Consider the following 27,886-nt stretch of genomic DNA (forward strand, 5'->3'; position numbering starts at 1 on the left):
GTGACGAAATAGCTATTGCTGTTGGCACTAGCTAGTGGAAACTATAATTATATATATATATGTACAGTGATACGCTAAAATAGGGTAAGAAAGGGTGGTTATACACGCGTTAAAACGATGTATTTTTTCCTTAAGCATTTCCTATCTTTACGAACTATAAAAAATAAAAAATATCGATGATTAATGACATCTTTGTCTTAAAGCCGTGACCAGAATTTAAATTCAAATACCATCATTTTTTTTTTTTTTTTTTTTTTATCTAAATAATAATGTATCTACCCTTTAAAAATATAAATGTTTTCCAAATAATGATCAATTAACGAATGCTACCAAAAATTTATTAACATAAATATTATATATAATTTAAATACGTTAGCCAGTTATACTAGTTTTTTACTTAAGACAAATTACTAAAAATTAGAGTAAAAATATCTATCAGATATTTTTTAAATTATTACAAACAAAAACAATAGGTACCCAGTGGAAGCGCCTAAATTTTTAAAATTTTAAATCTATCTATAAAATAAATAATTCAAATTAACTCTCATTGTTATTTAAAATTTTTAAAAAATTATTAAAATATTTTATGTTGTAGAATTTACATTTAACATATTTGAATTAATTTAGATAAATTTAAAAAATGCCATATTTTTTTCTAACAAACACTTTTTACCTTTTACTTATTTTAAAAACCTCAATTAAAAAAAAAAAAAACAAAAAAATCATATTATACAAGACCATTCATTATCATCGTAATACATTTTTAAAATAGATTAAAAATATACTTTTATAATAATATTTACTAAACTTAAAATCAAATCAAGTTAATAACAAATTATTTCTGATTTCTATTTTAATCGTTGGAAATATTCAATAATAAATTATAAAATCTATATAAATCTATATTGTTTAACTTCCTGGAACTAGATTAATCAAGCAAAACAGAATTAAAAGCGCATACGATTTTCTATGTTATAAGAAAAATAACGGATAATTATTTACACGATAAGTCACTGTTTGAAACTAAGATAATATAAATTAAATCTAGGAACATTTTAATGTGAATATATCATAAAATAAAATTAGGTTAAGTATTCACGATATAAAGAAATCGTATTATAGACGCATTGTCAATTTCAATTAGTTTTAGGTAAAGTTGAAAAAACTTTTTGAAGAAAACTCGATTTAAAAAATAACTCGTCCTTAGTAAAATTACTTTTTTTTATTACTACACAACGCATCACATATGCCATGTAATCGAAATTTACCAATTATATAAAAAATGATTAAATATACCTTCAAATAAAAATAAACAAACCTTTGGCAGGTATTTGATGAAAATATCTAGCTGTATAGTTATCATATAGTAAAATATACAAATAAAATATTTAAGATTTAATTTAATTTATATTAAATTTGAATATTTATAATAATATCATTACCAACAATTCTACTGTACTAAAAATAATCAAATAGACAATTTAAGATAATTTTATACCTCATGCATATATGGGAAAACTGTATAAATATGCAATATAAATATTTATGTTAGTAATTATACACAATAAAATAATATTTAAATCATTTATTTCATTAAAAAATAAATAAAATATATTATTATTTATATGTTTCTTTTGAAACAAAATCAGTAAATAATAAAATAATTATACGTTAAATAAGATTCTTTTGACATTGTTATTTAAGTTAAAATTTTCATTATACCGAGTTAGTTTCAATATAATAATAATTATACTTTTATTTTTATGAAAAATACTTTTTCAGCTTTTTCAGTATATAACTATTAAGTTTACATAAATTAATTATTTTTGTTATATTAAACTACGTTATCTAAAAATTAATAATATAGGTTCCAAAAATATATAAGACTTGTTGCCCTCAGCACGTGGTTTATATGATCTAACAACGAATGTGTAGAGAAATGATATTTGAGAAACTTGTTGGTCACTTGTGAAACGTATACCTCTCTTAAATAACCAACAAAGACTAAAAGAATAAGACTTAATTAAAAAAAAAAAAAAAAAAAATGTATACTTTAATATTTGTCAATATCTTTAATATAAACTATAATATGTTTTTGATCGTTCATAACTTTTGAAATTATAATTATTTTATTAATATTTATATTCTTATAGGTGTGTATTTTTTTTCGACCCCTTTATTTTTATTTATAGATATTTTCCTGATTTATACCAAGTTTTTATGATTATTATCTAGAAACTATAAAATTCAGTTTCCAAATATTTAAATAGTGAAATAATACATAAATACACCTCTATGGGATATATTATGTATTTTATTTTTATTTTCAGTATTTTTTTTATGATATTCAAGAACTTTTAAAACGTAATAATTCGACTAGTTACATGAAATTTAATTCAAAAAATTTAAATTTAAATTATAATTAATTAGTTAAAACTATAATTGTTAATATTTTAATACATAAACGCATAGTTTTTATATGAATTTCATTAAAAAAAAAAAATATTGTATGAACATAGTAATATATTTCAAGAAATACAATTAACATATTTACATTCCATTTTATCATATTCAAATTAATAGGCTAGTTTGGAATTGTTTTTAAGTTGCTTTACGTTCTTGAACTTATTATTTTTCTCAAGAATACAATAATATTTATTGTTATAATTTAAGTTAGTTGAATAATAAATAGTGTATTTGAAAGTCTTAAACTAAAAAATTTATGTTTAGTAAATCTAAAAAAATTATTTTTATTAAAATATCAACTATTTTTAATGCCATTAAATTATCCAAACACGTCATTTTCTGTATTAAAGTAGATTATTTTGAGTGATGTAAAAACAACAAGAGATTGATTAGATTTATTCAACGATTATTTTTTTTTTTATTTTTTTTTTTGTTGTTAGCAGGTAATCGATATGTTCAGATAGATTGTGAATTATTTTCACTTATTGTTCATGGTAAATAATAATCGAAATGTCACTAAAAATGTTTTCCAGTATAATTGATTGTTTAGAAATTATCATATTTTTGAATTAATTATAATACTTCTCTTATTTATTCAATTTTTTTTTTCTAATCCACGACAACGAAAATAAAACACTCAAGATAATAATCGTTTAAAGAATCGTCAAGGATCATCTACGTATTATTTTTATTTTTTAAATACCATAATATAAATTTATAATGTATTGGACTGCATTTGATTTATGAAGTTGGTAAAATTTTAAAATGAAACTCATATAACTACTTACCTTTGGTGTACTTAGATGTATTTTCCTTTAAATAAACTAAAAAGAAGAATTTATTCAGTTTATATTGTTAACGCTACTTAACCACAGATAGAGTCAATAAACAGCTTTCCATTTATCGTTGGTTCCTCACAGTCAATTCAAATCAATTACGTGATTTTGCAATACTTTACTAGCCTCCGTATCGTTAACAACTCCATGTTAACGTAAAACGTGTATATATATATATTATATATTTAAGTATGTGAGTATTATATAGACGGTTAGGTGTTTTTTTCTTTCTATCCTAAATTTAAACATTGTTTTTTAGTAGTAAAAATATTATACCTAACCGTTTTTTCGTTATTAAATTTTTATGTTTTTATTCCTTCATAAAATGTCAAAAAAATATACTAATTATAAAATTCACAAAAAATCAAAGTTTTTAACTAATTTATATAGATTTTTCAGTTGTAGCGTCTCTTTATAATTCGACATTATTATATTATATTCAACATCGAAAAATAGTTTATTATTTTAAAATTTTTGAGAATCTGGTAATTCAATTATTTTCTAATCAGAAAAAAATTAAGAATGAAATATTTATTCATATAATAAATGAAATTATTCAGATAATTAACTTAAAATTTGCATACATATATCATACCTAATCTAGTCATATATGTGATAAATACAATTTTTTTTCGATATAAAACTTGTTTGTATATTTTTATACGCACTACTTCTTATTATTTTGTATTTATAAATATTATTATATTTAATATACAAAAGTTGAATATGAAAAAAAAAATAACTATAAATGATATATTTCTATATATATTTAAAAAAAAGTGTGTAATCTAATTAATTTAGAATGAAGTAAAATTGTGATATGAATAATACGATATTCATGTTTCTATTGCTATTATAATTAGCAATTTTCAAGCATAAAAGATTCAATTGTATGTAAAATCTTAGCTACTATAGAAATTTTATAAAATGTCATGTTGAACAGAGGTATCCAACATAATTGTCGTAAGGCACCAATGACAGTGACACTAATTAGGTACAACTCATGATTTTTCACTTAATAGATAAAGTTTCATAAAATATTTTTATACAATGTTTACTATTCTTATAAAATATAAACATCAAACAGTTGACATTGTCTAATTAAACTAATACAACTAATATAATTTGTGCTCAAACATTACACATTCATTACGAAATGTTCAATAAGTCATAGCGTTAAATTATATAACAGCGAAATAGTATTCACATAGTTTGAAACGGTTTTTGTCAGTTAATAATACATTCAGTGTGATTTGAGAAATACATTATAACCAGAGTGGGTGGAATAATGTGTATCAAATGTGATTGAAGCGAATGAAGTAAAAAACCAATAATTTATTTTTTTTCATTTAGGTCATTAAAGAAATACGAAAGAATTATATTATCACAAACAATTTTTTTATCAACAATTCATTATTCTTGCATACCACGTCTTTGTATCGACCAAACTTTTCAACTTTGTATAACATTTGAGAACAAAAAAAGGACAAATAATTAATATCATAATATATATACTTTTTTAAATATCATAATACCTAACTATTATAAATTCAAAGCGTCTTAGTAAATGTGTTTAAGTTTTATAATTCATTTTTCGTTAGATATTTTAATCATATTTATTAATAAAAGTATATACTTCAATTTAAATGTACATAAAATGCACATTAAATATACAAACATTTTAAAGGTTATTTTTAATCATGAACAACGCATTATCTTATAAACAAAAAATACAATTTTTATGTAAATTAATTGTTATACTTTTAAAAAATATTATTTTAAATTGTTTATTTTTATCTATATTTGTTCTTAAACTTTGAAAATATCTCATATTTTCTAATATATGGCCTATTTTATGATAAAAGAATCATCTAACTTGTATATAATATAATATATACTCAATACTCATATTGCATAATATATTATACTCGTCAATCAAATTCTAGTTCTTTATTATTTATTCTGTCGGTAAACGTTCCATTGGTCTTGTTACAGTGAACAAAAAAATAGCCATAAAACGTTTTATACACATATACTATAATATTATGTAATATTTAGACCAGTGATACATCGATACGTCCATTTATAACGTTCGCCTTGCGTGAGTAGTTGACCTATATCCTCTAATACATTATTCTAATATGTGGCTATTTCGTCAAAAAACGACATAAATCACACTGGAACTTTATTTCTGCGGTACAATATCAGCGAAAAAAACATAGTTTTATACACTCACAGGATATGTTTATGGTATACTAGACGTATATGGCTATCCAAATTTAAACATCTCACCCTTTTTGTACGGCTGACATTTGACCATCACACTCCATGTTAGTTGATACAAAGACAATACTAATAATAAAGCATTGTCTTGGAAAAATAATTTAAGAATATCGAATTTTACCGAACCAGATTCATTGGCGATGCTCCAAATACATTCTCCCACACAATCGATAGAGCGTCTTCAACGAAAATATTTCCCAGGATACAGGTTTAGGCTGTTAACGAATGAAATAAAGGGATTTCGAAGTTAAAACAACAAAATTCTTGATCATTACCTATTAAGAGTGTTATCTATATGATAATATTAAAGGTGTTTGTATACAATTATAATAATGCTTGTAATTTATTTTGAGAATCTTGATAAATCTAGTATATTAACTGTCTTAGTATACGTTTTAATAGAAAACTGAAGATTACTTTACAAAAATGGTACCATTTATCAAGTGAAATATTGATTTTAATATACATCTACTTTTTTTCAACATTTTAATTCGATTTAAAACGCCATAAACTCGCAGTGAGCTAATATATAAATTCTCAATTACAAACAATTTTCAAACTAATCATGTTATATGTTTATACTTTATGCTATATATTATGCACATGTGCGAAATCCCTATATTTTTTACTACAATAATAAATTAATATGACATCAAAAATACTACATAATAATTTCTAACTACTCAATGTTAAGATAGGATTTGGTCCCTTAAACTTCATGTACCATGGAGTGGAAATTTTCGATTTTGATCGGAAACATACCGTCACCCATAACGTTAACTAAGATGTTTATTTTTATAATTGAAAAATATATTAAAATTTAAGAAAGTAATTGTTCTTTTAAAATTTTTAATTTTTAATAGGTATCTATTTAATTATTAATATGTTTTTTTTCGCACAAGTCATTTTACATCTCAAATATTATTGTACCTATGCAATGTCAATATCAAAGCATATAATACATAGACAATCAATTAAAACTTTCTAGAATTGACATGTTCTTGTCTTCCACATCACCGATTCACACTTATTATATCGATGTCTATTAAAATAATTTAATAACGTTATAAATCTCATTTAAGCGGTAAATATTCATATAATATATCATGACATAAATAATAAAAAACGACGATATGAACAATCACAATTAATATTTGAATACCACGTGAATGTTTTATTAAAGCGTTCCTTATATCTCTCTAAAATAGTGCAATATAATATTATATTTAAACACGATATACGTAAATACGTTCAATTTCAAATAGATTTTGCAGTCATAGAGGAATACGCAACGCTATTTCTACACAAAACTATGAATAATATAAGTAAACAATATGTGTTCTACCATTATGGGACGTCCAACGTGTAATTCTTTTTTATAAACAAGCTGCTAACTGTTTCAGTTAAATGTCTTCTACATTTCAAATCATTATACATATTTGTGGACGGCAGCGTTAAAAAAAAAACCTGTTAGTTATAAATCATAATTCGCAGTTAGAATTTGATCACACTGCATATACTATAATATATGTGTATTCAAGAACGACATTGTTATGATAAGACACTTTGATCATAAACTATTTTGAAACAAAAGCCGATGTGACGGATGTGGAGACGACGGATAGTGGTTAGGTGGACACAAAAAAAGACAACCACTGCTACTGTTGTAAGATTAGATGATCAACGGAAAATAGCGTTATTATCCTTGCGCCACGAGTAAAATGTAAACAATTATCGTAGAATCAGCCTAGCTTAAACAGTGGTTGCTGGCGTATAGAATAACGCTAATTTATAGAACATCGTGAAAACAAAACATTTATTATCTAAATCTAGCGAGCACGAGCCAAATACAGTTATCACGGTTGAAGACCTAGGTTAATAGGAATTGAATTCTATTCTACGACACTTATTTAGAATTAATTTTATTTGCATTTTAGTATTTTACTATGATATGGATAGGGTTCAAAAATCCCAGAAAAAATTATTTCAATAATATTATTTTTAGGATATATACGTCTATAGATACGTAGTAATTATTACTTACCTGCTATCTATATTATATTATTACGAATAAATTGTATACATAACCATAAGTGAATTGCAAAATATGAAATATGATTCAGGATTATAACCCATAATAATTAAACATTTCAAAATAGTATATATTTATGTCCAAGTAATTCAATGTTGTAATTTACTAATAGGTAATTTAAAAAAATTATTATTTCATTACTTGAGAGTTACATTATTAATTATAGAAATGTTGTTTAATATAATTTCGTTTAAATGCGTCCCCAGAGTAATTAATTTAATTAGGTTTTCATTTTTTTCTCTTTCTAAATGGTTCAAATAGATCCTGCAGTTTTTTACAATATCAACATGATGCAAATTCTGAAAAAAATTACATTGATATATAAAGGAATTTAATTTAAATTAACAAAAAAAAAAAGCAAGTTAGGGTAGTGGTGACTCCTACTATCATGCTAGTCGTATAAAAAACTAAATTCTCTTATCACATATTCTTATTGTTCCCTAGGGAATAAAATTGTATAAACTTTTAAATAAATAAAACGTCTATAAAGGTATTTTGCTTGGTACAATCTTGTACTTATAAATAATAACCGTATCGTAATTATATAGGTTTTGAACGTAAAATGTTAAATGTCGATTGTTACTTTTTATACGTTAAGTATAATTACCCTAACCAAATATACAATCCGAACACTAACACTCCAGAAGAATATACTATACATAATACTACACACGTGTTATGAGTAAACCTTTTTTTTTATTTTTTATTAAAAAAAACTATTTTTATCATTGATCATGTATATTCACTCAACGCACACATAACTTTAAGACTTTAAGACGTCTGACCGACTTACCTTGCACGAATCGCACGACTTGGCGGAGTACTTTTGCTTGCAGTCGTACCTGGCCAACACCTCGTTGAACTGACATGACATGGCGGCCGCGATGTCGTCCATATCGAGCGCTTTGTTCACCTGGTCGACGCACGACTCCTTGTCCGCGTATGGCTGCTGCACGACCGACTCGACGGTGTGGTGGCAGCAGTGCCGGAGCCGGTACCGGGACAGACGGCCGGGTCGGCGATAAGCACCCGGGTCGTCCGGGCACATGGCCGGTATGAGCTGCCGATGGGCGTATTCAAGGCACTGATGATTACTACTACTACTATTATTATTATTATTATTATTATTGTTATTGTTATTAATATTATTATTATTATTATCGTTATCGTTATCGTTATCGTTATTATCGTTATTAAAATTATTAATACTATCGTTATCGTTATTATTATCGTAATCGTAATTAACATAATTATACTTTTTATCATTATTATTATTATTATAATTATTATTATTATCGTTATCGGCACGTCGGCCGCACGGAATGGCCGCGGGACACCGCGGAGGGCCCGGGCCCTCGCTTATCTGTCCGGTGCACGCCGGCTCCCGGAGCGACACGCGCACCAATTCGCAGGCCGCAGTGTCGGCCGTCGCGTTGCCCGCGACCGTCGGCGGCGGCGGCGGCGCCGGTGGTGGTGATGACTTTGACGACGACCGGGACGGGGACGGGGGCTGCGGCCCGGTCCGGCGGCTCGCTGCGACCGCGGTGACCGTGGCCGTGGCGGCCGTGACGGTGGCCGTAGCGGCGTACACCGCGGCGGACGTTGGCGAGGCACCGGTTGCGGTCATGACCAACGCTGCGAGCACCATCGGCCAAATGACGACGAGACGGATGACACCGCCGCCGGTGCTGGCAGCGCGCATTGTACCGCCGGAACCGGCGCCACCACTCTATCACAACCGATCCGGCCGTTTCGCCGCGGAATCCGCATTTTTCCTCCTTGTACCTGCAACACACACGGTGAAACGTTTCAATCTCGATACTATAGTAATATTATCCTGATTGAATTTTATCGATTCACATATTTATCCCCGTGTGAATGCTCACAGGGAGGGCTAAAAATATTATATATATATATAAAAAAAAAATGTGAAAATGGAAATGTTTGTCACGCTTGTTCTCTAAAACTAACTTATCCAATTATTGAGATTGATTTTTTATTTGTTTGTTGTCTAAATGATAACATGGCGGAGAAGGTTTTAAATCTATTCTTGATTCTATAAGTTAATGAAAAATCGAGCAATTAGTTTTTTTAAATAATCGAAAAATACGCACATAATGGTATTTTATTTTCATCCGTGTTACCGATTATTAGTTATTATTAGAAATTAGTATTATAGTGAAAAATTGAACAGTAGTATAACAGCACAGATGTTTTCTTTATTTTTGGTTCACAATGTTGAGATTTTATGAACTATTGATTTCTAGTTCAGAATGAAAAAGAAATCAAATTTGGGTCGTTCAACAAAAAAAAAAAAATAATAATAATAATTTAAAAAATGCTGCTGTTAAATGGTCAAAAAAAAAACAACGTTTTGCGGGACAATTACGTAAGGTTGATATTATGTCGAGAATATTATTTACGAGTATACACCAAATCTGAAAACTAATAATATTATATTTGTCCACATGTGTTACGCTAAATGTTAACATTAAACGACCAAATATAATATGGGTGCATATTGTACGGGCAACGAAGCGCATGGGAATAGTTAGTACAATATTAACATGATATAATATACAATTAAAAGTAAATTAATATATAAACTACTAAAAAATAATTAGTTAAAAAACTAAATTTATATTATAAACCTATATTTTCTTTATAACTTCTTAACCTTAATTAGTTTAATTGGCAGTTGAAATAACTAGCTTTTTCAGTTGATTTAAAAATAATCCATCAAGTTAAAATTATAAATGTTATTCAAATTTTCGGTTTTAATAGCCTTATACTTTATTAATGGTCGAGCTATAATAGTAATTACCAACAATAAATAAAAAAATTAAATGGTCTTTTATATTAATTAATTACTGAACACACGATTTAAAATCAATATAATCGAAATCTATAATAATTATACTACAATATTATTGCTGTTAGGTTTCTTGATAAAATAATGTTATAGAAAAATAGTCACAAAATTCTCTTTGTGTTCCACATATTAATCTGATAAGTATATTTGGTAACTTGTTTTCAACTGAGTCAAGTTCATATTTTACTTTTATTTTATTTTTTAAACTTAACAAGTTAAATTTATTATTTTTTAATTATTTAATTAAGTTGATTATTTTTAATAACTTGTTCATATTTTTTATGACACAGTTAATAGTTAAAATACTATAGCCATACTGGCATCTTCTCTTATAAACGGTGCTAGATAATAAGTCTAATATCATCATTTTTTTTCAATTGTGATAATATTAATTAAATTAAAACCGTGCTTAGTATACGAGTACTAACATTAAAAAAGTAAAGTACAATAACATTTTTTTTTTTAATTTTTTAATAGAAAATATGATAAATATAATGCTAATGTACATACAAGGAATCATAATTAAAAATAAAATAAAGCCAACATATAAACGCTATAATTAAAAATGTGAGCGATGAGCTTGTACGAGTAAAACATTCAGTTAAGACTGTTAAGAGATACAGGACTTTTATTACATATAAATTAAAATTATTTAGGATGTTAAATTATTAGGATATGTTTTCATTGCAATTATTATGTATTCAAATTGATAATGTAAGATAAGAGTACGATAACACTTCATAAATAAATGTAATTTATACAAATAGTAATTAATAATGAAATTAAATCATAACATAATTTTTTCACAGTAACACTAACCACAGAAATTCGCAGACTCTGCCCATTAGCAATTTGTTTAACACTATCAAAAATGGTATTAAAATAATTATACTTAATAATACCAATGACGATGCACCATATTATGTTCATTCACTGTGTTAAAAACTTAATCTAAAACGAATATACACATATTGGTATTATAATATGCGCATGTATTTATTTTATATATGTCATAATGCCTATGATTACTATATACTACACATAATAAAATACAGATAATTTACGACAAGAATAGGAAGCCAGGGAATCTTTACAAACAAGAAGTAGGCATTCATAAATATTGTTTTACCATGGCTCATAGTATTAGTTATGATTTTTATGGTGAATTTAATAGACTGATACTTAGTTCATTCGTACTTAGATAATTATTATTTAATTTAATTATAATTAAGATACTTTTTTTAACTCAAATAATTTATTAAAAAATAGAAATTTAAAATAACTGAAGTTTTATTGTTAGGCTCATTGTAATTTTAACAATTTTAAACTTTTTTCTTAATTTATTACTTATCATTTAATTATCTTGTATAATAATATATTCACTTTACACTCAGTAGTCTTTAATTAGAGCGGAATGTGTTTTGCGCAATTTTTGATCCTTTAATCGAATAAATTTATTTTTACTTTAAAGTTTACAGCTGGGATAAATAAATTATTTATATTTAACTATAATAAACATAGACGATGTATTATAATTTATGTCTGAAAACTTAACTAAAACTGTAGCAGGTGAACATAAATTTATAGAAGAGTGTGCATTATATAGGTCAATCAAAAGTAATAAGGAAAAATAATTTAAATTTCTATAAAACAAATATGAACAATAAAACACTAACCGATTGTGTACTATTATAAAATTTACATAATTAATGATTGGTATCTGATCAAAAAAAAAAAAAAAAAACTACCTAAAAACAAATCCTAGCGCACATTATAGGTGCTCATTTATATATTTGAAAAACGAAACTATAATTATGTATAAACATTACGAGTATATACAATTTAATACTCAGGTGGATTACAACTTTCATCCGAGATACTCACTAAAATGGTCGCAAAAATAACGTGAATATCTTTGAAAAAGTCAGATCAAAAATAATATTAAAACTATCAGATAAATATTTGATTGTAACAACTTTTATAATTGTGTCCTTAAAAACATACTCTCTTTTTAATTTCACTTATAAATAATTATAAGATATAATAGATAAAATTTAAGGATTATCATTCCAAAAAATTGTAAATAACAAAAAAAATCACGTGATATGATTCTTTTTTCCTCGTCCGTGAATATAGTATAATGCAAATTAAAAAAAAAATATAAAAAAGTTTCTTTGTCATATTATTTTTGTGAATTTTCAGAGTTAAGATCTATTACGCTTGCAATGAATACACTTTACTATAACAAGGAAAGGACCATCAACTCGTTAAAAGATTTGCATTTTTTATAAGATTACGTGTATACGAGTTTTGCCTATAGTGTCATAAAAAAGAGTGTCTAATCTTCATTTATAACCGTTTAAAGCTTAATACAATTTGTTTTTAACAACAATACTTCGATGATATAAACAAATAAATAAACTTAAATGATTTTTAAAAATATTAAATAACAAAATATATTTAAAAAATACATTATTTAAGTATTAAAATATGAAACATTTCTATAAATAACGTTTCAAAAAATACTAATAATTTCATTATTACATTACGTTAATTTACTATAAATTATCAAATTTAATAAATAAAAATGTTGTGAAACAAATAATGATATTATAAAAGATCATTCGTGTGGTTGAATTATCAAAGATTATAATACTGCAATAATCGATGATATTGAACACCTACCTATAATTTTATATCTATAAATATTTTATTTTGAATATATCAATATTTGATATATATATATATATAAGTGAGTTTTTTTATACACATATGAATCAAGTAAACTAGGGTCAGCTTCAGTATTAACACAAACAAACATTTTGTTTTTTCAGTGTAACTTATGAGGTACTTGACAAGATCGTTTCTAAAACCTTTCCCTGTTAACCAAAATCCTTATTCGAATTTAAAACAAAGGATCACCACATGACATGTCTAAACACAACCCACAACCCGTTTAATACGCATTTGGTGACGTGTGCAAAACCTGAATCAGACGTCAGCTTATACCTTTCAGGATCTCTATCTCATTCAAGGATAAAAAAAAGAGTAGTTGACAAGTTCAGTCACAGATTGTGATCTTGGATTGATTGCTTTCGGATCTTTAAAAGCCATTTTTAAAATTTTATGCGTCAAACATATTGTGTAGTATTCTATCTGCTCACAGAAAAAATAATTAGATTGTTATTCAAATTTGACTAAAATTAATCTAAAGCGAATTACACGACATTAAATGTACTGCATTTTGATTAAAAAAAATTAAAATTGTATATTATTTATGCTAATTTCTCATTTTTATAAACCAGCTATTAACATTTTGATTGTTTATAATTACAATTAAGATTCATCTTAAATTATTTTTTTCTATACATTTTTGTTTTAACTTCAATTCTATATATCATAAATTGTCTATAGTATATGTAAACAAACAAACTATTTTATTATAATTCACATGAAATGAGAAATACAATAAAAGAGTAACTACAAAAATAAATTAAAGTACTTATCGTGATCCTTGAAAAAAAGTACCAATATTTGTGCATTCAAAGTTTGTTTTCAATCAAAAATACGCTTTGTCATCTTAAAAATGATTGTCTGTATCAGAGCTTTACATTTTACATTTTTAGACGGAAACAATAAAAAAAAAATAATTATAAAAATTAAAAATAATTATTTGATAATCCTATTAAAAACAAAAAAAAAATGTTTCACTACTTTATACGTTTATTATTTTACAATTCAATAATACTTTCAATTAAGTAAAAAAAAAAAATTATTATTAAGTGTACGCATATCGTGTATCTCACTATTGTCCAAACTAAATTGAATAATGAAAAAAAATATGCAAAATTGTCAAATTAAATATTAAAATAAACGATGTCACCAGCTTATCGATTCGTAATGCTTGAAACGGTATTAACACGTCATATATTTTAGTACCTGTCAGCTTAATTTTTTTTTTTTTTTATATATCACCGTTGTCTATTATGTATAAAATATATAAGATATAAGACTTAATGTGTTGCATTATGGATAATAATCATGTTCACTGATCATCAAAACATGTAACGTTTAGTACATTTAATACACATCACTAAGTCCAATAATATACACGTCATAATATGATGTTTATACTACAAAAATACCGCATACGATATAATTTATATATTATGTAATATTTTAACAGTTATATTATACACCTGTGTACGATGTTTATGTTTCATAAAATATAATGATGCGAGTATCTCATAAACAATATTATTATCGACTGAAGGTAATAGTAATAATATCGTTTATAAATCCGGTAGTAGTTCGACACCATTTTTTTCGAAAATATGCGTGTAATACCGATATCGTATTGCGCCGTTACACCAGGTATACACTATACGACACTTAAAATAATTTAATAAACACACACGTTAAGTAATCATAAAATATCGCCCTATCTTATATTATGTATTGTGATCGCGGTACGTTTAATATTTAATGTTCAAACCGAACTGGGGTGAAAATAACCCTAACGGCAGAAACGATTTATATGTGTGTATTTAATCCTGCCACCGTCTAGGGGAGTAACCCCTAGTGTACATATTGTGGTGTTTCTACAGTGATAATAATAATAATAGCAAGTGTCACGTCATCCGACAAAGGTATACACTACACCCACACACACGATATTACAATGACACCTTCATGTTTAACTATTCGACGGGCTGTTCGTTTTCATCGGCACGTGTGACCCGCCGTATTTACGCGGTAGCCTTGAATATCGCATTACGGATTACCTCGGGATGTGCAGCTATGGCTGTGTGACGTGTTGGGGAAGTGTGACAGATGGCCGGACGGGCGGATCGGATGGTGAGTAGGTGAAAGGACCGGTAAAGGCTCGCGAGAGTCGGAGCACCGTTTCCGAGAAAATTACTGAAAACAGTGTCTGAACAATATTCAAAAGTTCGAGTAAGTGTGCACATTTATTGTTGTGCGCATACAATGTATATGCACTTATAGACAAGAACACAGTATTATTATATTCACGTCACATACTCTCGTTAACTGTGCACTGTCTACAGCACTTGAAATTAACATTGTCTGATCGTATAAGGACATTCGAACCGCATACATTATAATATGCGTCCGAATTTTCTCGCTGTAAACGCGTTGTCCTATACTGTAATATATCCGGCGAAATACGCACATCGAGGACCATAAATTTTAAACGCACGCGTTATGTGTAACGTCAAAAAAAATTGTCAAAAAGCCAAGCGCTTATAACCCATTCGTGCATAACGACAACGATGCCGATGGTAATATATTATTGTTACACCGTTATAAAGGTACAGCAATAATATGTAATATATATTATTTTAATGACATATTATAGTACCCACCTATATACGATTTAATACATAAATATGATTACGAGTGATAATGGCGTGCACGGCACATTTCCGTTTTATTGTCTTATCGATTTTCGTAGCCGCGGGGACGTGAAGGAGGCGACCGAAACGAACGCGCGATGCACATAATAAAATGATATTATCACCGTCTCCGGACGGTTCGTCGTAGTCCCCGCATAGGTATGTAAATATTACGCATTTTTTTTTATATTTAATAATTAATTAACTCAGCGTGATGATGACTAGACAGTTACCGTAACGTGATTTATAATGAACTACTTGACAAACACGTATCCCCGGACAACCGGCGGTAGATGGGATGGAAAAGAGACGACGACCGAATTTACAAAATATGATTTTCTGTACCAGCCATACTACGAAAGGGCAGAGAGCGTACGGTAGAAGAAGTAAACCCTGCACAATAAAATTTCCCAAACACAATTATTGCGCAGTAACGCAATTATAGGTGAACGGCATTTATGTAACTATAGTTGAAGGTTCGAGTTTCTCCCTCCAAATAATAGTAGTGAGATGAATAATTAATATTTGCAGTGACTCGGCGACTGATCGGTTAAACATTTACAGAATCATAACGCAGTTTTATATATTTTATCATACATTACGTCGTCTTATAATTTATACGTTTCTAAAGTATATTTTAGTATAACATGAAATGTGCGCGTTTGATCGAGTAGTTGATCTTAAGTGTTCCTCGAAATCGTTCCATAAACGCATAGGTATTAAAGCAAAAATTAGCAAAAACCGATCGTTTAATGAGAAATAACTTCAGGCGCTATCCAACACAAAATTATAAGCTCGCGGATCTCGCTAATAGATTTACGACTGATTTGAGGTGGGCATTGTCAAACGAGTACAAAGATCAGAATACAAAATTAGCGTGGTGATCATTACTTGACGGATGAGTCGGTAGCGCGTAGTGGTGGCGGTGGCAATGGTGATGGTGATGTTGTACAACAGCTGCAACTGCCTGGGGAAACGACGATTTGACGACTGCGGAGATGCGTTGTAGCGTCGTGTCGACGCCAGAGATCATGTCTCGTCGCCGGGCTGGTGACCCGCACAATCGACCATAACAACACAGAACCCGCGACGGCGGCGGTCCGCTGTCCGCACACGACGACGACGTTGCCGTAAAACGGTGCGGGCTACGCGGCGGCCCATAATATCAGTGTAGATGGTGGCGTAACGCGGCTGACCACCGAGTCGTTGTCGCCGCCACCGCTGTAGTGGTAATAATAGTGGTTAGAGCACCGGTAAACGCAATAATGGTTAAGGTATCGTAAACGTCTGAGGTAATAGTTGCGATGTTTGTATTAGTAGTATTAATAGTAGTATTAAGAGTAGTAAGAATAGTATCGGTTGTCGTAATGTCGGCGGTCGTTGTGTAGTCGTCGGATGTAGTAGTAGTAGATACGGCGGCGGCAGCGGCAGCAATAGAACAGAACTCAGCGACTGTGACAGCGGCTGTGGCGGCAGCACGAGTAATAGTGACGACGGCAGCGGCGGCGGCGGCAGCGGCAGCGGTAGCGTTAGTAGCGGCGGCAGCGTTGGTAGACATTGACGCCGCGGCCATCGTCGCGTACGTCGACGACACCGCCGGCGCGGTCATGACCACAGTGGCCGGCGCGCCAGCGTTCGGCGTTAACGTGCGCTCCAATCTTTATCTCTTTCTTCCGGAATCAACGGATGTAAAGGGATGAGAGACGATGAGAAATCGAAAACCTAACTACGCGACCACGTCGTGATTATGTTACTTGTTGTCGTCGTCGTTTAAACGTCGTTTGGTCGTCGTTTGGTCGTCGTCGTCGTCGTCGTCGTCGTCGCTTTTATCGATATCGTAAAACGATATTTTATTGTACGCTTCCGGCCGCGACGATCGTCGAACGAGCCGATATCGCTGCTGAGCACGGACACGCGGACACGCGCGCAAACACCCGCCCGACCGCACGCACACACACACAGACGCCGAAACACGCGCGCCGTAACACGCGGCTGCGACGAGAAACACTTGCAAAAATCGGTGGGGGGCGCGACCGTGAGCGAGACTACTCTATACTGCACCGCGTACAGGACCGGGGTATAATATATAGAGTGGAGCGGCGCGAGAGGGCGCCGCGGCGGTGGCCATTTTTCGCCGCCGGCCGATCGATATGACGCGCACGCGAAGCGCCCTCCTCTCCTCCATGTCACGCCGCACGCGAACCCGACGTGGTTTTCCCCGGCGCCGGCGCACGCACGCGCCACCGCGGTTTATACCGTGTGTGTGTGTGTGTGTGTATACTTGTGTTATATATACATGTACATCATCAGTACACGGATAGATGTATATATATATATATATATATATAATTTATATGTATATGTGTAGGTCGGGCGTGGCGAAAATCTTTTCGCATGGTGGTGGGTGGTGGGTTGAGAAGTGTAGCTATGTGGGTGACTGCGAGGGGTAGTGAGGTGGTATATATATATATATATATATACTGTATAAACGAACGTGCGGGGCGACCGCTGCACCGCCACCGCACGATATTTTATCGGCCGACAGTGAAAAAAGAGAACCACTACGGCGGCGGCAGCAGCGGCGACGTCGACGACGACGACAACGACGACGACGACGAACACTGTAAACGGCAACGAGCGGTAATAGTGGTGGCGTTGGCGGTGGCGGTATATCAGGATGAAAAAAAACCTCTAATAGATAATGTGTTCACTTTCTTTCAACCCCCGAACCCCGCACTCGCTATCTGCCCGTCGCTCTCGCCCACATTTATCGCTCTCGCCCATTTCTCTCCATCGCTTCCCTTTCACGCTCTCTCGCCCGCCGTCTACTCTCTCCCTCGCACTACCGAAACAGCATACGATCAGCTGCTACTTCTGCCCACGCACCTCCGGTTCCGATAGTTCTGGACACATTCGATCACGGTCGGTCGTAAAACGAAAATATATATAAAAAATAAAATTGAAACAATCGCCACCCTCGACCCGTTAGGCCGCCTCCGAGCACGGTGCCGACTTGATTTTATTGCGGCTCGTGAATCAGTCGAAACTGAATTTTCACACGAAATACCTACATTGCACCTATGTACATTAATAAAATTAATAATGTTTTCAAAATCCCTTCCTTCACTCTTTCACAAATTATTACAATAGAAATAGTAAAAACCGCAATATTTTATTTTATCTTTTCGAAAATAGATACTCACAAGATATTGACCAGTTTTCACATAGCTTAAATAACGTAAAAATATTTTATGAATCTATTATACAAATTAATAACAAAAAAAAAAAAACAAAAACAAAATATATCGTTTAAAATGAGTCGCAGTTTAAATTCAACGCATATAGTATAATTCTTGAAATTACCATTTATGATTCAATAGTGAAAATAATTTCGGTAAAAAGCCCAACTGTAACAGATAAACAGATAATAACAATAATTTATAAATTTAAAAACTAATAAGCATAAAGAAAAACGGACGATGGGCGGCTCCCACAACTATCTCCCCTCAAATATAACACAAAATGCGTTTTTATTATTATCGCTGTATGCGGTCGTTTTGTCACTGATCATTATTATTATTATCATCGGATCGGTGAACAAAACGTATCTTTGACTACTCGGTATGAAAAGCTGATAAAACTCGCCGGTAGTTGCTTATTGAAAAACGTTGTACAATATACATATTTGTGTCAAAAATAAATTCGCTAGATGAGCAAGAAGACAAGGAGCATTTCATGTTTCAATGACTAAGACATGATTTCTTATTTAATAAAAACATGATTCTTTAATTTGACACACAAAGTTATCTAATTCTGTTGTCGCATTTGAAATATGACGCATTCATCATAGGAATCATACATATTTTGTCTGTAGTCTATACAGTGTACTCTCATCATTTCAGTACCTTATATTAATAACATGATACTTAAATGATTTTAAAGTAATATATTATAAAATTCGGATTAAAAATACTTGGGTATTTCCAATATCATTGCATTGTTTATATAATATTAATCCTATCAATTATTAATACTGAACTATTTACTTCTAATCAATATTTTTATTAATATTTTAGTTAATTTGCATTATTATAATAAAATACAATAACCCACATTGACACGCAAATAACTTCAAATTGTCACCTTGACGAATTATTAATTTTAAGTGAAATTTTTATGGTTTATATATAATTCTGCATTTTTAAAAATATACTCTCATAGAAAACCGATTAAATGAATCTTTTAATAAAATAGTTTCTTCGTATCCCAACCGATATTTTTTTTTATTCGTATAATACAATATATTTTTTTTATGAATAAATTACAAAAATGTATTTAAAATAAGTATGTTATATAGGTATTATTTTTTTATAAATATGAAATGATATAGTATTGTTATAGTTATTATTAGAATTTTAAAAAAATAAATAAAATTAATTTTCGTTTTTTATTTAACTGTTTTCTAATTTAATTATTAAGCTTTTAGTTAATCAATCGAACAATAATATTTCATGATAAACAAGAACAGGATATTTGGTAAAACCAATTTTAATAGGAATTTAATAACTAACTTTATTTAAAATATAATAAAAATAATTTGATATTTAACCGATAATTTATCATAATCAAAAATAATTATTTAAACTGATTTAAGGAATTAAAAGTTTTAAAAATAATATTCTACTGTTTAAAATGAAAAATAGAGATTAGGTTAGGTACATGTTTTTGGGTATTGTCGTTATTTTATAAACATTTCTGCAAAATTGTATTAAAATTTAAAAATTTGTATCACTAAAATAATAATAATTAATGTATAATTAATGTTTTATTAATGCATTAATTAACGTTATTTCAACTTAAAACATTCAGAATATTAATGAACCATTTATGAAATAAATAATGTATACTATATAAACTCGAAAAAATATTAGTCCAAAAAAGTAAAATTTAATCAAACCGAAAAAAAATCAACAATAAAAAATTTACCAATTTAGCAATGTCCATTATGTAATTGAATTATTAATTAACTACCTCTAATCCATTTTAACTCTGAACCAAAATGAATACAGCTATTTTTAATGTTGCAGATTTCAAACAAAATATTTTTCATTCGTCTTTCAAAAAATTATAATTCTAAATTCTACACTAACTTATAATTGATTTTACGGTCTTAAAATTATTAATAAATTGTAATTTGATTTTTAAAAATATATTGTTTTTATTTCATTAGCCAATTTCAATTTTAGTTTTAAAAATAAAAAGTTTTAGCAATTATAATTTATAAAAGTTCCTATACTATCATAATTTTAGTTCACACTTAGCCTTTATAACAGTTTACATTTATAAGGAAATATATATTATAAATATTTAAATTATGAAAAATAATATATCAAAGAGTTTTAAATTGAATATGGCGTATTATTTAAGCATTTTCTCTAAATAAAAATATTATTTATGTACTAAAACTTCAATATAATATATATTTATATTTATTTTAATATTATTCACTTAATGAATTATAAAATATATTATTTTAATAACTTTTTTATGTTTTCCCTCGTTTTATTTCGTTTAAAAGTAATGATATTAATCTATTTGCGTGATAAGGACCGTTTAAATCTATTTAATTTTCAGGCGTAATACCCATTATCATTGTCTGAACGGTTTCTTGGCATCCGTTCGCAATTCTATACCATTTGGTCTGTCGCCGTTAAAAAGCCACTCCTTTCTATATAAAATAGATAATTTTCCTATAGAATTACCCTAATGTATAAGATAATCGTTTTACGTATAAGGAAATTATTTACGGCCAAAATTTTATAAGTTGTTGGAAATAGTAAAAATATATATATATATATATATTTTTTTTTTAATACAAATATAATTATTGCTTATAAGTTATAATTAAATATCTCTATTTACAATATTTATCAAATTAGTACAATGCAATCAGAGTAAATCAACATTTTGAATATAATTATTTAACAATAATAATACTACACAAATATACTTGTGGTTTGTTTTTGAAACGCTATACATTTTTATATAAATATTAGGTCCTTTTGAACCTAAAAAATATCTACCAAAAATTATAAAATCCCCTATTTTAAGTATTTCGTTTTTTTTTCATTTTATACAAGTTAAAATATCAAATTATTTCGTTACATTTAAATTTTTCCACTTCAATCTCGTTTACCATAAATTAGGTACCATTCTTGATAATCCCAGAATTATTTTAAACATTATTGAACTGTAACAATTTATTGGAAATACATTAGTAACGTGAGTGTCTTATAATAATAAGAAACTTAACATGTTCAAACGTAATTTAATTTAAAAAAAAAAAAGTTTACTTCCCCCTAGTATTTTTTTTTTTCATTCACATGAATGAAGACTCCGCTGAAAGCTGAAATTTTCAGCTGTCCTATCATATAGTCTATTATAAATTCACAAATAACGCATTTAAGCTCCATAAAGTTAATTTACAAAGATCTTTACCACTTTATATGAAAGGTATACTTATGTAACTACACTAAGATGAAAATTTAAATTGTTTCATTATTTAGGTAAATGAATTTAGTTTTAATATTCAATAAAATACTTAAGATAAAATATTTAAATTTTACGATCACGTGAAATTCTATTGTAATTGATAAGTATGGTCATATTAGTTATTACTTATGATAACATTTTTTACCGTTGTCACTGCTCAATCAAAGTGGTTACCCGTAATTTCAATAAATCTGTAATCGATAAAGTTATCGAGGTAGCTCTAGCTCGATTATTAGATTTATTGTCAATAAATGTGCATAACGTTCACAATTGTGTAAATTACCCTTTAACTCCAACTGTCTCATTAGTTTTTTTTTTCAATATCAATTAAAATCTAAAAAATTTACCGGCTAAAATAATATTTAATTCAAAAATCATTATTAAAAAAAATATGTTAAAGCTCATCAACCTTATTATGCAAGTGGCGTTAATCATCATACATTTTGGTATAACCCCTCACATTATGTTACATGAACCGCAATAATGTACATCTTTAAATTAATATGACAATTATGAGAACCATAAGGACTAATAAAAATCGTTTTATCTTTCAAAATAAAAGTCACTCTAAGAGTGTTAAGTAATATTATAAATAAAAATAAATTTAAAAGATTTAAATGTATACTTTTGTACCTTAGTTTTCACTTGTTGCAAAGATAACTGATAACTAAATAACCAATATACCTTATCAGGTATACCGTCAATATATAGTAGTCAATTAATAGTATAAAAATGGATAATGGATAATAGATCGCATGAAAATTTATAGTATACGACAATTGATAGTATGTTTGATGGTTCCATAAAAAAATTTTAATTCCAATTTTTGACAAATTTTTGAATAATTAAATTAATAATGATAGGTTTTTACTGATAAACTATATCAATAATTATGATAATAATAATAATAGGTTTTCAGAAATAAACTTTAACAAAGTTGTCAATAATAGAATAATAATTCTAATACAATATTAGAAGTAAAGAAATAAAGAAGATTATTTACGAGGAATTACGCATAACTTTCAACCACAAGTTTTTTTTTTTTTATTAGGTACTATTATTTTAATTATTGATAGCTGTGTTAAAGATTATTTTTGAAAGCCTATTATTATTATTATAATCATAACATAATTTATTCGTGAAAAATTGGAATTAAAAACATTTCATGACTCTATCAATAGTCATATACTAACAATTTTCATGCGATCTATTGTCCACTATCGATTGTCGCGCTATCAATTAACCACTATCTATTGACACGGAGCCACCTAATCAGTGTATGCTTTTTAAATAATTGTTCTCTATTTTTCCCAAGAGCTTATAGCTTATAAATGAAACATCGGGTTAATTTATATTTTAGATATCTCATTAAAATTAATATTTATTACTTAATTTTTATTTTTTTCGTGGATTTAAATAATAAAATAATAGTCACACGGCATTTTGAATATGCAATTTATCTGCACTATTGTAATAGTTAGGTTATATTGGTATTTTAATGATAAAATAAAGTTAACGTATTTCTAAAATAGTTAGTAGGACTTGATGATAACGTTCTAACCACATTTCCATGATTTTAGTCAAGTCACTTTATATTTTATTTTATTTTATAAAAGAACGGTCCTTGGCATAGACGTAAAATTGGCTTGTTTAAAAGGGGCGGGGCTAAAATTATAAACATATAACAGGCCCGCGGAGGACTTCGCCCCCCACATACCATAGATATAAATTTAACAATTTGATTGTAACATTTATTTTAAAAGATGTATATAAATACATCAAAGTTATTTATATAACAAAACTATATTTTAATATATTGATCAATAACATTTTTTTTTCTATACTAATTTAACATTATTTATTTATATTCATCTGCAAAATTCTTAAGAATAGTTTTTTTGTTAATATTTTTGGTATCGTTTTTTTCTCTTTACAGCGTAGACGCCTGATTGAATCTATTTTTCGATATAAACGTTTGTAACTACATTTTTTACGCGGCACATAGTAGAGAAGCTTCTCTCACACGTAGAGAAACTAATTGGTAATGTTAAAGTTATTTTATACAAACGAAACAAATATGGTTAACATTTACATGTAAAATAAGTAGGGCTGTGAATTTGTAGGAAAGTGTGTTTTTTTTTTTTTTTTTTTTTGACGATTGTGAAACGTAGCTTTGTAAGTACATAATTTGAATTTTGTAACAACGAATCCATTTATGAAACTTTAATTTTGCATTTTTTGACTTTTTAATTTTTAGGTCATATTTTCCTTTTTTTTTTTTTTGTTCATTTCCGGTATTTTTAATTAAATTTATCAATTAACATCTTTAAAAACCTTATAATTAACAAAAAAAAATACATAAAAAAATTTTGAAAAATGTTTCAGGTGAATAGCATTATATAAAATTCAAATTAAATCAACATTTGAATTTTTTTTTATTAAATAAATACATTTTTATAAATGTAAAATGTAATGGTACTGAATTTATAATATCCTATAATATCGATATAAATATAAAAATTGAACCAAAAATCATTTTAAGTGTATTTTATACTGTAATTGTTGGCATTTTATATTGCATATTTTGATATTTTTAATGTATTTTTAAGGTTTTTAGTGAATTAAATTCAGAGCCCTAAATCTTTAAGTTATCTACTATTAATTCATTTGAAGTACCATATATTTGGATTATATAATTTTGAGCAACAGCCATTTAAGCTTTCAATGAATTAACAGAAATACTTAACAAATCTTAAAGAAATATGAAATATAAAACTAAATATTAACAAATATAATATAAAGTAGATGGTTCTCATAAAATATTATTGCTGTATTTACTTTATAACGATCAATGATGTAAGTACTTTGTTCAAAATGTAGATTGAAAAAGTTATTGCCATATAATATTAACATAGCTCAATCATTTTAATTTTATTATACATTTACAATACATAATTCATCCATGATGCATAAACCTTAAACGTTCACATAATACATAATATATATCGTATATCCTGTTTAGGAACTATGTAATTTATAAAAATATTAGTGTAAAAAGTAGAAATATTACAATGTTGTAATAACCAAAAAAAATTGTTCAACATTGTAAATGAAGTTAAAATTCTCACTGGTTATGCGTATTTCACTATATTAATTTAATTAAAATTACACATATATGTATATGTTATATAATTCCTAAAATAACTCGTAGAGTTAATTTTTTTTTTTTTTTATAGAAAAAGTTGTTTTAATTTCACTCTAAAAAATATATCGTACAAAGAGCATAAGTGTAATCATTATATCCCATACATAAAAATCTTTCCACTTGAGAAACTCATTTGAAGGAGACTTACGTGGTTTCAATGTGCACTAAATATTAAACACAAAATAAAACGATTAAATGCGTGTTTGATCTATGTTTTGAACAAAGCTATTCACTAAGACTAAATAACAGTAAACATTATACAAATATATAATTATATTTTTCAGTGAAATGAAATCCTACCTTCTAGAATTCCAATATATATAAATTATAAATATTTTGACCACGTAAATTTTATTTATCAGCTAAATTATGTATAGCTTAAATTATATCGATCAAAATATAATCACATAATATATATTAAGCTAAATATTATCAACAGAAATAATAATTTTTATTTCGACAACATTACCTTAAAGGTCTGATTGGCCTTTATATTTACTATTATACCAGTCATATTTTTATAAAAATATATATTACCTGAAAATTTAATATAATATCCATTACATGAATCTTTTTCAAATAGATTAGTCATTATTATAAAAATATAACTTTCAAAAAAATAATAAATTTTAAGTTTTAAAAATTCACGATTATTAATTTTCATATTAAAAACTAATTATTCAAAAATAGATCATTTAATTTTTAAATTAATATGTTTGAAATACACAATCATATTTATTTTTATTTAATCTAATATATTCAATGATATTAAGTTAATAGCTATTTGGTTTATTTAAGTAGATATTACACAAATTTAATTTCAAAAATATATTCGATCAAAATATTTTATTTAATTATATTGAAAAAAATACATGTAATACACCTATATAGTAAATACTATTTTAAACCATAATAATTATTACATCATTTTTATATACTAAATACAAAATAATATAAACTTATGAAATCTAAATGAAAAACAATTAATCCTAATGGTTATATCTGTATACATAGTAGGCAAATGGAAAACAATAGACAATAATTAATTGTAATTATATTTTGTCTTAGAATTCACCACGCCCTGTAGCGTAGACTTGAGTGTTCTGTATTTAATGAGGTTTTTTTATATATTATTGTTATACGGTTGACAATCACAAATTGCCATTTTCCAGTGTCGCAGTCTTTTTTAAACACGAAGACGCCAAGAGGCCTGACAGTGGCACGAGAAGCAAAATCGTGATTAACGACTCGCTATAACGCATTGACCATGTCATAAAATAATGACTATTGTCGTCTTACATTATAACCCTAATCAAAGTATCAAAAGTGATATTGTTTTTATGAACTTTAGTCAACACACCGAGTAAAGTTAATACAAAAACATCAACTAATGTTTTCACGAGATAGCCATTAGGTAATAGTAATTACGATGAGTACTATTCGTATAAAAATATCAGTTTTCTAAATTTAACATGACGTATTTTATTGATACTCTTAAAAATAAAATATGAACGTTATTAAAAATAAAGATATTACATTTCTATTATACTTTGTAATGTAAAACAAAAAAAATTTAAAATAAAAAATGTGTGTATCTTCTAAACTTACATTTAAAATATCGATAATATATTGTTTGATTTATACTAATAGCGTATTTTTGATTAAATCAACCGTGGTCCCTGAGTTTTAAAAACTGACAAAATTTAAATGCTGTTCATCATAGGCCACGAATAATTACCGAAATTAATCAAAATTTAAAATCACTTAAGAAGGTAACGATATTTTATACTGTCAATAAATACATTTTTAACGTATAAACAGTAAAATATTGAGTTGGTTGTATATTTGGATATTTAACATATTTATACAAGTTGCATGTCAACAACACACATTTTTCATTCCAAAGTCAATATTTTTTATACATGTGCACGACATATTAAATTATATTATATAAATGCTAAGCTATTCTTAAATAATAACATTATATATTATATTTCCTCATATCACGTAGTACCTAGAACAAATAACGAACGGATATTGTGCACCTATATATTGAAAAATATATTTCAGTCGATATAATTACAACCACCGTAGCTAAATTATTACAACCTTATCACATGTCACGCGGGAATATAATATGTACGAACTAAATTAATTTTGATT

The 27,886-nt window shown here is 27.8% G+C and overlaps 2 protein-coding genes across 2 annotated transcripts in view; both read right to left on the reverse strand.

Annotated features, from left to right (window-relative positions):
* LOC112598698 (putative uncharacterized protein DDB_G0277255) overlaps positions 1-18,025 on the reverse strand; it is a 40,228-nt gene extending 22,203 nt beyond the window's left edge. Inside the window, exons 1-2 of the mRNA XM_025345242.1 lie at positions 16,858-18,025; positions 8,471-9,462 (exon numbers count right to left, since the gene is read on the reverse strand). Of these exons, the coding sequence (XP_025201027.1) occupies positions 8,471-9,379 (909 nt within the window). The 5' untranslated portion in view covers positions 9,380-9,462; positions 16,858-18,025. The remainder of the gene's footprint in view (positions 1-8,470; positions 9,463-16,857) is intronic.
* LOC112599203 (spore coat protein SP65-like) lies at positions 17,132-17,575 on the reverse strand. The gene has a single exon (XM_025346018.1). It carries the CDS (start codon positions 17,573-17,575, stop codon positions 17,132-17,134), a length of 444 nt encoding a protein of 147 aa, XP_025201803.1.
* Positions 18,026-27,886: the final 9,861 nt, after the last annotated feature.

Source organism: Melanaphis sacchari, unplaced genomic scaffold, assembly GCF_002803265.2.
Source record: "Melanaphis sacchari strain LSU unplaced genomic scaffold, SCAv2.0 Contig4_pilon_pilon, whole genome shotgun sequence".
In the NCBI taxonomy this organism is placed as follows: domain Eukaryota; kingdom Metazoa; phylum Arthropoda; class Insecta; order Hemiptera; family Aphididae; genus Melanaphis; species Melanaphis sacchari.